Genomic DNA, 12,745 nt, shown 5'->3' with positions numbered 1-12,745 from the left:
TTATCTACGATAAGTAACTAAGAGTATTATTAATAAACTTATAATTAATAATATGTTAAACTTTAAAAATAAAAAATAAAAAATAAGAAAAATTATATAAATTTGATACATAAAAAGAAAATGAATAGTAATGATATATTTATGTCCTCAATTTTATAATTTAATGGTTTGTTTGTTATAATATTTATGTAGTGGTTAGGATTTGAATTATAATTGTCAGACTCTCTATCTAAGCATGATAAAAGTTCTTTAAATAAATTTTCATAGTTTCTATTTTTAACTTTAATTCTAACTATATGTTAGGTCAAAAAGTTACTTTATCAATTTTCTAATTATTATTATATTTAAAGAAGAAGAAAACAATATCAAATGAATTGTCAATATAGCTTTAATGATTTCTTGACTAGTTGCATTCTTTAATTAATATTATGTACATTTATTATTTTCTACTTTAAATTTAAATTATATCTTTTTTTAATTTATTTTTAATTTGTGTAAAATTAACGGGAGAAAGAGTAAAGAAACTCTCTTTATTGCTTTTTACATGTCATTTTATGATTATTTACATATCAATAAACTTAACACATTTTAACTACTAATATTTACTACATTTCTTTTATTTCTATCTCTCTAATAAAATAATTACCACATTTCTTTTATTTCTATTTCTCTAAAAAGTACTTATCAATATTGACAAAATAATAAGAAGTAATAATAAAAATAAATATATACTTAAATTTTCTTATCCGTATGGTGCAAGAGTTTGATTTTATAATATTAAATAACAATTTTTATATTTTATATAAAAAGAGTTATAAGATGATCATTAGCATCATAATTATTAATAACCATTTTTCTTTCCCACTTTTATAAAAAAAAAAATATATATTATATGTATGTGTATGAACAAAGAATAAGATTTACATCGCATAGATGACCAAGACAACAAAACAAAAGAAAAAAATTATATGAAAAATTCAACGTGGGGAAGATATAAAAAGAAGGTGAATAACCTCTTTTCTCCATGAGCAGTTGAAGATTTTGAATACTACCTCTCTTCCAAACTCTTTCCAATTTTCTCATTCTCTCTCTTCCTACCTAATTCCTCACAAATTCTCACCAATAAAATCTTCTTCAAATATCTATATATACACCATATACAAACTACTATATGATTATAGATTAATTCAAACTCTTAATTATCATCAACAATGACCTTCATGAAAACCATGTTAAAATCGATTCTTCCTTCAACTTGTTTCCAAGGAGAGTATCCATCACCAAAGCCAAAGAAAGTTGTATCAACAAAACCAAGAAACTCATCAACATCAACATCAACTCATAGGATTTCAATAGAAGATTTGAGTTATCCAAACTCGACTTTATCAGAAGATTTGTCTATGTCTCTTTCTCTAGCAGGGTCTAATCTCTATAAGTTTACGGTTCTTGAACTTAAAGCTATAACACAGCACTTTTCTTCGAGTAATTTTCTCGGTGAAGGTGGGTTCGGACCGGTTCATAAGGGGTTTATCGATGATAGGGTTAGACCCGGTTTGAAAGCTCAACCCGTTGCTGTTAAACTCTTGGACTTGGAAAGCAAACAAGGTCACAAAGAGTGGTTGGTAAGCACAGCACTTTTTTTTACCATCATGGTTTACTAATAAGTGCTTTTTATAAGTTCTGATTTTGTAACTTGTGATTATTATTGCAGACTGAAGTTGTTGTTCTTGGACAATTAAGGCATCCACATGTTGTGAAGCTAATAGGATATTGTTGTGAAGATGAACATAGACTTTTGGTGTATGAATATTTACCAAGAGGAAGCTTGGAAAATCAATTATTTAGAAGTAAGATTTTTTTATTACTTATATTCTTTAGTTTCAATATGTTTGTAAGTAGAAAATTAACGTTTTTTATTTTAATTTTTTTAGGATTCACAGCATCATTGCCATGGTCAACAAGAATGAAAATTGCTGTTGGAGCTGCAAAAGGTTTAGCATTTCTTCATGAAGCTGAGCAACCAGTTATTTATAGAGATTTCAAAGCTTCAAACATCTTGCTAGACTCTGTATGTATATCACATTTCTTCTAATTCTCCATTCATCATATGATTTTCTTTATCTAGTAATCTAGTGTCTAAAATTTCACCTAAATGAATAAGTGGCATGTCACATATTTGAACCTGCATTCTTGCAGTCGAATATCCATGTACGACTGCCAACTGAACTGACTTAATCGTTCATAGAACAATTATAAACTCTTAATTGAAGCAGCATTTCTTAACTATTATACTTATTGTTTTAATTCATTTTTTAGGACTATAATGCAAAACTCTCTGATTTTGGATTGGCAAAAGATGGACCTGAAGGAGATGACACCCACGTTTCAACAAGAGTTATGGGTACTCAGGGCTATGCTGCACCAGAATATGTCATGACAGGTAAAAACAATCTTGAGCCAGATTTTACTTTAAAAAGAGTTATTTTTGTTGTATATTAATATAATTAATAATGATAATGTATGATATTAATTATGATACATCATGTGATTAACTTAAGGCTTGTTGAGCTGGAATTTTATGACTAAATCAATTTTATTTTTAATAATGTTTTCTATAGGTCACTTGACAGCTAAGAGTGATGTGTATAGCTTTGGAGTTGTTTTATTGGAATTGCTAACAGGGAGAAAGTCAGTGGACAAAACCCGTCCTACAAGGGAACAAAACCTAGTTGATTGGGCAAGACCAATGTTAATGGATTCAAGAAAACTTGGCAAAATAATGGATCCAAAACTTGAAGGACAGTATTCTGAAATGGGTACTAAAAAAGCAGCTTCATTGGCGTATCAATGTCTTAGCCATAGGCCCAAGAGTAGGCCCACAATGAGCAATGTGGTTAAGATATTGGAACCTCTACAAGATTTTGATGATATTCCAATTGGACCCTTTGTTTACACTGTTCCAGTTGATAATAATGAAGTGGTTAAAGAAAAAGATCAAGCAAAGGAAGATGAATCGACCAAGGAGAGGAAAAGAGAAAACGGTCAATATCATAGGAACGGTCATAGGCATCATCCACTTAAATCTCCTAGGTCGCCGATGCCTCAATCACAATCAAGGCCGCAGTCACAGCCACGGCCTCGTGTGCGGATTGATAGGCATCAAAATGGTAGAGGAAGTGTGTTGAATTCTCCTTCTCCTCGTGTGCAATTTGACATGCATCAAAATGGTAGAGGAAGTGCGTCGAATTCTCCTACTCCTTCGCCACATCAAAAAAGCTATGAAACTTAGCTTAATGGAAATGAAAATCGTTGTGTATATATACAAATATTCAAAAAAAAATGTTTAGTGATTTCATGTAGTGTACAAACTACTGTAAACTAAGTGTGATAAGCTATCAATTGTATTCCAAGAAAGAGTACATAAAGACAACGGACAAAAAGGACAAAAAAGATATGAGTGGGAGTGCAATTGTAGTGGATCTCACATGGAAGATATGTTTGTTAGTTTTATTTTTTATTCTCTAATTAAAAAAGTAAATTATAATTATTTTTAAGTTGTTTAACATACACATATAGAATAATACATTTTGGTTATTGGTGAATGAATAGAATGGTTCAACAAACGGACAATAACTAATTAAGAATTGTTCAACAAATATATGTTTCAACACTGAGGATTACAGCTATGTGATTTGACCAAAGGTGTAATTGAGAATTTGAGAATAATGGGTATAATGCCACTAGCCACTAGGTATATATATATAAGTTTTGACTTTAAGTTGAACTCATCTAAATAAATGACCTTAGCTTAAGTCATTTGTTATTTTTTACAAGTCAACCTCAAGTTTAAAATTTTCAGTAAAATCCACATGTCTTAATGTGTTACTTATAAACTCCAACTAATAAGGAATTTTGTAAAAGAATATATTGCCATAACCTTTGACTATATATAATCAAAACTCTTACGCTACACACAGGCCCAGAAATTGATCCATCAATATACAATTTCCAAGGTTTTACTCCCTCAAAAAAATCAACAATCACCCACCATTTCATAGCCTAAAGGGGCACATTAGATTACATAACTGAATTGGCACTGGTAAACTAATTTATAAATGGTCAAAACAACACTAATGAATAAATCAAATTTCCAGTAAATCATTATAAAAGTTTATAGCTGCCTAATGTGATCCACCTCTTTATTTCACCAGGTGTGTTTGGATAAAAAATTGAAATAGAAAGAATTAACCAACAGCGGAAACAAGACAAGAATTGGCTGCAGAGTTTGAGATTTGGGAAATAGCCTTTTTAAGGCACAATATACAACTCTTCCTCAAAGGTACACTTTTTACCAAATCAGCCATATGTTTTACCTATTCACCTTCTATTTTATGGGAAACTCCTGTCTCGAAAGAATTAAAAAAATCATATATGGTTGAAACTTCTTCAAGTCCCTGATGAATACTTTTGTTACACCCTCTGACATCATATGAGCGAAAAAGGATGCATAGAAAACCTTACTTCATGGAAGAATTCAAACCCAAAGGCCAGACACTTAGCCAATCATTTATTGAACTTCAAGCGTGAAATTTTGTTCAACTTGACTCGCCTTATGTTAAACATTACTAGTAACATCCGGCGGGCTTTAAACTTGTAAAGAATCGGGCTATACTCATTGACTGACCTGCTTTCAGGTCATGTGTAGGATTTAGGATGGTGAACCGCGAAACTTGGGCCTCTCCAAATAGAGCAAAAAAAACTTAGAAGTGCTTTGTCTTGAATCTGGATGCCAAAAAGTCAAGGTTTCGGTGATTCACAGCATGGGATAGGATTGTTGAAGTTCACAATTGCAATTCAAAATACCAACACCAGACCTGTCAAAGGAAAAATATGCAACCAACTTTACAAATTATGCAAATCATAATTTCTGCTGATTCAAAAAAATAAAAAAAAAATAATCAAACATAAATGACCTCGACTTAGATTATTAAACTATCCAGATTCTATTATGAGCTCAGAACATGATTAACATTTAACTGGAGAAAAATTGAACTTATTTCTTTCCAGTGTGTGAAACATAATTTGATGAAGTCAATGTTGGCAAATTTATACAAGTTAAGGCTACATAAACAATATGATTCCTTTAGATCATATGCCTAAAACATATATGTTCATAATTTGAGAGTCTCCATATTTTTTATCTAAAAAATGGATTTTGGCCAAATCATTTTAAATTCCCTCAAAAAATTACTTTCACTCATTAAAAGCCCACTCTTAAGGCATACAATAATTCCTCTGTCCTATTTAAAGTGAGTGAGAGAAAGAAACTGAAGAATATTTCGGAAAAAAATTCTCGACTCTTAATCCAACATTTGTAGTGTAGTTACTTTTTCTCGAGAGAAACAAAGAATTGGGTGGGTGCTTATGAAACAAGTACAAGGTATATCAAAGTAACTTCTAATTCACCAAATTGACAGTAAATATTTGGCAAAAATGCACATATCCCCTTGCAACTATCGGCTGCAGAAAACCTCCTTATCATTAAAAACTCAGCAATCCAACTCCCTAAACTCCCAAAACCTTGCAAAGTACTGTAAATTTAACCCTTCGTGCATGTAGAACAGAAAACCAATAAGAAGTCAACATGCATACCTAGTTAAGTCAAACGAGTTGAATTGCACGGTTTGAAACCATAAGGAGATTTTCTGTTATTGGCCTGTAGATAAGGGAAGTTCCTTACATTTCAACCTAATAATCTACCTATCTTCTTTTACAACAAAATTTTATTTACAATAAAATTTAACACATTAATGTTGCAGAGTTCATGTTACACAGGCTTGGTTGTTTTGGTTGTTGTAATGTTACACAGATTATGTTGTTCCATAAGAAAAAAATGTTTTAAGTTATTAAAAAAGTTATCCAACCTAATTAACTGGAGAAGAATATATACCTAGCTTCAGTTTAAAAAACAATCAGCAGCTTGGAGGGAATGGCCATGCAAATGTAAATGTTGGTGATCTCCAAAACCAGACGCACTCAGCCTGATTATAGCATTCCTTTGTACCACATGCCAGAAACGTGCACAAGTACAGAATACAAAATGGTGGAAGCATTTTTAACCACTAGATTGCAATAGCACTTCAATAAACAGCAATGGGTATATCTGCATTTGAACTTTCATGAAAAGATTTCTTCTTCAATGAAGTACTCAATGTGTTGTCCTGACATAGAGCTTCCTTAACTCGGGCAGCTTCAGCAGGCATTCCAGCCTTCAAAAGACACGATCTTAAATTATTTATAGTGATTTCATCAGGTGCACAACATACTGCCAACATCTTATCAAAGATAGTGATTGCTTCAGCCATTCTCCCTTTCGAACAATGTCCAATAATAAGAATGGTATATGTCAACTTATCCGGCTTGCACCTCTTTTCCTCCATCTCAGCAAGAATTTTATTTGCCTCGTCTACATTCCCTGATTTACAATATCCGTCAATAACAGGATTGTAGACAAATGGTTGTGGAACAACGTCAGCCTGCTTCAGTTTTCTCAAAACGTCACGAGCCTCGTGCAACCTGTTGTTCTTGCAAAAACCATTGACAAGAACAGAGAATGTGTACAAGCTTGCAGAAATTTTTCTGCTATTCATCTCATCCCACATTTCCATGGCATGTTTCACTTGGCCAATTACAAAATAACCGTTAATGAGAGAAGTGAAAGTAACAACATCGGGATAACAGCCCTGAAAAAGCATCTTCTGGTACAAGGCTAACGAGGAAACAATGTCACCCAACTTAACAAATCCATCAATAAGAACATTAAAAGTATACGTATTAGGTGTAGTTCCTGATCTAATCATTTCATCGAAAAGTAAAGATGCATCCTCCATCTTACTCATCTTGCAATAACCTGATATTATCGTCGTATAACCAACTACATCAGGTGCCACTTCCCCTTTCACACAAACCTCATTTAGCAAATTTCTAGCTCTATCAACCTCGCTAATTCGACACAAACCGTGAATAATAGTGTTATAAGTAATCACATCAGGCAAACAACCAAAACTCCTCAAATCACTAAGAAGCTGAAAAGCCTCGTCAATTTCTCCAGCTCTACACAAACCTCGCATTAAAATATTGATTGTATAGGTCACCGGACGATATTTCAACTGAATAAGCTCCCAAAACATATCAACAGCATCCCTTACTTTACTCTGTTTAATCAAAATGTTAAACAAATTGTTGTAAACAACAGCATTTACTCCAATATTATTACACTGCACATCAGCAAGCAATTCTTTCGAAATATCAAATCTACCAATCAATGCATACGACGAAACCAGAAACCCTAACAACCAATTATCAGGAACCTGCCCATCAAATCTCATCCAATCGTAAACCAATTTCGCCGAACCATGATGATTCGTTTCGCAAAGTGATCTCAATAAGATACTATAAGTCCAATAATTATGATTCATTTGCAACTTCTCCCTACTGAATTCAACAACCTTAAAACCTAACGAAGGAATATTGTTAAATCTATAATGAACAATCTCTGAAACAAGGTTTGGAGTTAAATGCTTCCTGAAATAAAACAAAAACCGATCGAATGAACTGTAACGAACGAAGACGGTGCAAGCGATCTTAACGAACCAGGCTTCAGCCCTATTGATGGAACCCATGTGGTAAGGGAGAAACCGTTGATGCCGGCGACATCGGAGAGTGTCACGTGCCAAGAGACGGCATTGGGAATGGTGATTGTTGTTTGAGCACGTGTGGGATTGAAATTTAAATCACGATTCGTCTTCATCGAAGCGGAATAGTGCATGCGGTTGGAGCATCGTACGGGGATGTGTGGCGGAGATTTTTGAAATCGGCGGCGGTGTGGGGAAGATGGTGATTCTGATGGGAGGTGACTGCGGGGATGAAAGGGATGCCACAGTTGTTGGTTCTTACTGGTTGCTTACTCAGCGTTAGGGTTTATGAATTTGTATCATGTGGGGGTGCGATACGGAATTTGTAAACTTGTCAAGTAAAAAGTAAAGAAGAAAGCAAACACAAATTTCATAATTACAAAAATTAATTAATTTTAGACTTACATTTGGGCATTACTAATACTAATTTCTATAGACTAAAATAAATTAACATTTTGTTCTCGGAACCAAAATTGATAAGAGGTTGGAGTTTTTGAGATCAACGGTGAATTTTAGTTTTCGAAGTGGTGAGAGGGGGATTGACCTGCAAGATTAACATTTCAATGTTCAAATCAGTATGTAATTAAGATGAGTGGATGAAGTTTGAATTTGAATTATATCTAGAAAATAGCGTGCTTCCTCTTTGTATAATGAGGCGGTTATAACTGCTTGATGTTCTTCAAGTGTAGGATACATTGAGTCTTTGGATGGATCATGGCTTCGAATCGCATGCGGACTAACCCAAGATAACGCTTCTACCATGCAGGATGACTTGGTGGATTTTTGCATTCTCTGGACCGCGGTTGTTAGGCCTTATGGCCGACCTAAAACAGTCTCCCTAAAGCTTTTGTCTTTGCTTTGTAGTGTGATGGCTTTTGTTGTATTTGTCATTTCGTGTCATCTACAATCCGACTTGAATGAAAATCAAAGAGGTGACGTTTATGTCCTTGGAAATTCGCACCTTAAATGCGTCATGTGCTTCAAATGTCTTTTCGTAGGTCCTATCATAATGATATTTGGAAACTGAAGTAATTAAGTGTGTTTATATGGTGATCTGAGATGTTGATAGTGTTTATTATCTTTTCGTGATTGTTGTATGCATATTCGATGATGAATGAGGAAATAATTCACCAAATAAATAGGGGAATTCGAGTGGCTCCAACGATTGTTGGTCCTTCGAACACTCTGATGCTGGTTAACACTCATCTTCCTACTATAATGGCAAGGGTTATGCCTCGACCATCTCGGTCAGGCTCTCGAGGAGGAACTACCTTTAGGCCTGCTTTTGATGGTGGTTCCCAGAGTGTGTCGCATACGCTGGGACCTTCGTCTCCTGTTTTCTTGGCTAGGCCAGGGGCCCGCACTTCAAAAGAGCATTGGGTGTCTACTTTATAGGAGGATTGCTCTAACCTTGCTAATATGACCGACGAGGCTCTTGAGGAGAAGTTGTTGAATAAGGTGTATTACACTCGTCAAGCTTTTGTTGTTCTAGCCATTGGTGGGACTGGTCATTGGGATGTTACATTATCTTATCGGCATCGTAAGGAAAGACTATTAGAGGAGAGTGTTCGCAAGCTAAAGCTTCAACGAGAATGTAGCTACAAAAAGTACAAAAGGCTTTTGTTTCTCTTACCGAGATAAGTGACGTCCTAAGTGCCTTCAATCTCCTCGACTCATGAGCTGACTAGGTAAAACTATTGGCGAGGGAAGTAGTAAAGCAGGATAAAGCTCTAGTCTTCGCTCAGGTCACTATATCTGCTACAAAGGCATCTTTCTCCATTATTCAAGAGGACCTTGAAAACTTGCGTCTTGAGAATGTATTTATGACCCAAAAACTAAATGAATAGTCCACTCCTAATCTTGTGGTCGTTTCTGAGTTTTTTGAGAATGCTTTACTGTAAGTTGAGCATTTTACTCTCCTCTACATATTTCTAGGAAGCAACTACGGTTGGACCAGATAATTAAAAATATAAAAGTTGTTTCGCTTAGATATTAGTTGTGACTTTCTCCTTCTTTTTTTTGTAAATGTAACACCATGCACTAGAAGTGTGAGTATATGAATTTGAATTTAGATGTCATTTTTACCTAATTAAGGCGTATGTGTTGGATCCCAAATTAATTGCTTTAGACTTTACATTAACTTACGAGGTTTTCGCTCGAATTTTATTGGGTGTATCTAAGGTCGTGCCTCGTCAAAGATAGGTACCCCTTTTCCCTCCAAATGAATGTGTGGTCTGATGTTGACATGTGGCATACCCACCACGGCCTCTAGAGTGGCTAGCTACCTGAAGCTAGCGAAAATATACCTGAATGCATCGCACGTTCGAACATACAACATAGTCGCCATCGAACTTTATTTATTCACAGAGGAAAGGGAAAGTATCAATAAAACCTGGGGGAAAGAGATAACTGGGTAAGATGTCGGTTATGCAAGGGGAATGTATTAACACCCTTCACATATGTTGTACTCAACGGGAACCGTTTTGACTATTCTAAGCTCGAATGGGTGTGATATCTAAAGATTACTCACGAAAGAATGGAGGAAAAGAAAAAAATAGATAGAATGCTCAATGAGGATTAGGACTCTCATGCCTGCATATCCTTATAGTGTCATAAGGAATTCAGAGCTCCGTAGCTCATAGAACTAATGGTGGGTGATCAGTGCATTTTGATACACGTTCTTCCATGTTTGTACTTAAGCATTTCTTCGGTTTGCTTTGATTATTTTTATGTTTTAATGTGTTTTCATAATTTATTTTATTTTTGCACTTATTTAATTTTCGTATTTAATTTTCAGCATTAGCAGCTTTCGCGAGAAAAATCATATCTTGAGCTAGGAGTATCAGATTGAGACGTGCTATCAGTCGATGGAAAGCTAAGAAAAAGATCTACAACTTTTGTTCAGAAGTCGAGAGCTGAATCAGACTGTATCAGGGCCAGAAATTTCGTTGAAGCTGCTGCATTATTTTTTTATTTTGTTTGGGTTAGTTGTATTGGGCCTGGATCATACATTTGACCCGGTTGAGTTGTGAAACGGGTTTGGGTGTTTTTACCTAGGTTAGGCAGCCAAAAACAGGGTTACGTTTTTTCTGTTCATGTACGATTTTTTGAGAGCTAGCAAGATGACTATGGAGAACTAATCCCTTTTGAATCAACCTGCTGTAATTCAGAATCCGCTTTGAGGTTTTTATTAATTCCAATTTGTTTCCTTTGAATTCTTCTTATAATTCCAATTATTTGCTTAATCTAATTGTTGCTATAGGATAGAATCCTTAAATTCGATTGATGAATGATGATCCCGAATCAATTTCGTATTAACATAGCTTTTATTTTATCACGAACGATCAAGTTGTGTCTGTAACACCCCGATAAAAATAAGATAATTATTTAATTTAAGTTAATATTATATTTATTAATTTAATTAAATAATTGGAATTATTGGATTATTATTATTATTATTATTATTGGAATAATAATTATTGGAATATATATATAAGTTGGAAATAAGAAAAAGAGTCCATTTGGTAAATAAAAGGTTTTCACGTGAAAACAGAGAAGCGACTCAAAAAGAAGAAAAGGGCAAAGAGGCAGAGCAAGAGGAAGAAGGTTGGAGAAGAGAAAAACTTGAAGCTTAAAGATTCGCCGGATTAACTCAGGTAAGGGGGGTTTATCGTCGTTTAATGGGTATTATGGGTTAACATGTAATGGGTAGTGATAAACCGTTGAATTGGCCCTAATTGGGATGTCGAATGCTGAAAAATTGTGATGGATAAGTTGTGTTAAAACTGAAATTGAATTTGTACTTGTGTGAGTTGTGATTTCCCAAACGTATAGCTTTTTACGGAATCGGAATCGGAGGTCCGGAAGTCCTCCAACGGCGGAAAATGCGGAGAATTCTGCATTCTGCTTCGTGTTAGCGCAGGAACAACTTTCTGTCTTGCGTTAACCGGTTAACCCAGGGTGTTAACCGGTTAACACTGTTAGGAATTGGGAAGTATTGTTGTTTTGCTTGCGTTAACCGGTTAACCCAGGGCGTTAACCGGTTAACACTGTTGTGATTTGTGATAATTGCTGTTCTGTGTGCGTTAACCGGTTAACCCAGGGCGTTAACCGGTTAACACTGTTAAATTTGGCCAGGAAGCGTGTTTTGGTCTGCGTTAACCGGTTAACCCAGGGCGTTAACCGGTTAACACTGTTGAAAATTGGGAAAATTGGTACTTTAATGTTGTGAACATAATTGGTGATTGGCCTATATCGGTGTGTGATATAGTAGGGATTATTTCCCGTTGTTTTGAGTAGGATAGGTATTAGTAGAGTGTGCTAATACTGTGACTGAATTATTTGGCATGACATAATATGATTATGTGATAAATATGATGATGTGTGAAAATATGCATAATGTTGTGACTGTATATATTATGTATGTAATTGTGGATGGACTGTTTTATGGCTTAGAGTGTGAGCATATGTCCATTGTGGATTGTTGTTGATGTTGCATGCTAGGTGATTTGGCATAGCATAATGTGGCCTTTATGGTGGTAGCTAATTCCCATGGTGAGGAATTAGTGATGTTAGTCATTTTGGACTGTTGTTGATGTTTGCATGCTAGGTGATTAGCGTGCATAGCATGGCCTTGGGGTGGTAGCTAATTCCCATGGTGAGGAATTAGTGATGTGAGTCACTAGGTCTCAAATGAGTGGGACTAGTGAGCTTGGTAGCCGTACCTGGATTTGGTCGGTGAAGTTGAACTATATGTTCACGAATAGTCGGTACCGCATGCATGGAGTCTCATTGCATAATTTATGTATGGCGTATAATATGAATGGATGTATTCCAGTATTATACGTGTGTTGTGTGTTGTGTGTTGTGTTGATGTTGGGTATGATTGAGTTGATATTGCCGTTGTTGAATGTGTAATCTGATTTGGGTGATGAAATGTGTTAAATTACTTAACATTGCATGATATTTTATAATGCTTTTTATATCGATTGAGGAACTCACCCTTACAACTATTTTTCAGGTAACGGGCAGTGATTGAGTAGGAGCTAGTG

General features: G+C 34.9%; 2 protein-coding genes across 3 annotated transcripts; one reads left to right on the top strand and one right to left on the bottom strand.

Annotated features, from left to right (window-relative positions):
- The first annotated feature begins 1,007 nt into the window (after nucleotides 1-1,007).
- LOC127135798 (serine/threonine-protein kinase RIPK) lies at nucleotides 1,008-3,547 on the top strand. Of its 2 annotated transcripts, XM_051062442.1 has the most exons (5): nucleotides 1,008-1,622; nucleotides 1,712-1,847; nucleotides 1,932-2,068; nucleotides 2,317-2,440; nucleotides 2,619-3,547. In XM_051062442.1, the coding sequence occupies exons 1-5, from the start codon at nucleotides 1,212-1,214 to the stop codon at nucleotides 3,287-3,289; spliced, it is 1,479 nt and encodes a 492-aa protein (XP_050918399.1). In that variant the 5' UTR covers nucleotides 1,008-1,211; the 3' UTR covers nucleotides 3,290-3,547. The 2 variants fall into 2 exon arrangements, with proteins under 2 accessions (XP_050918399.1, XP_050918393.1); XM_051062436.1 differs by having other exon boundaries at nucleotides 1,712-2,068.
- A 587-nt stretch (nucleotides 3,548-4,134) lies between these two features.
- LOC127135811 (pentatricopeptide repeat-containing protein At2g06000) lies at nucleotides 4,135-8,025 on the bottom strand. The gene is made up of 2 exons (XM_051062448.1): nucleotides 5,951-8,025; nucleotides 4,135-4,874 (listed from the first exon to the last, which is right to left on the bottom strand). Exon 1 carries the CDS (start codon nucleotides 7,680-7,682, stop codon nucleotides 6,141-6,143), a length of 1,542 nt encoding a protein of 513 aa, XP_050918405.1. The 5' UTR covers nucleotides 7,683-8,025; the 3' UTR covers nucleotides 4,135-4,874; nucleotides 5,951-6,140.
- Between the last annotated feature and the right edge of the window lie 4,720 nt (nucleotides 8,026-12,745).

Source organism: Lathyrus oleraceus, chromosome 1, assembly GCF_024323335.1.
Source record: "Lathyrus oleraceus cultivar Zhongwan6 chromosome 1, CAAS_Psat_ZW6_1.0, whole genome shotgun sequence".
Lineage (NCBI taxonomy): Eukaryota > Viridiplantae > Streptophyta > Magnoliopsida > Fabales > Fabaceae > Lathyrus > Lathyrus oleraceus.
Note: the sequence above shows the minus strand (reverse complement) of the source record. Positions and strands in the feature narration are given on the sequence as shown.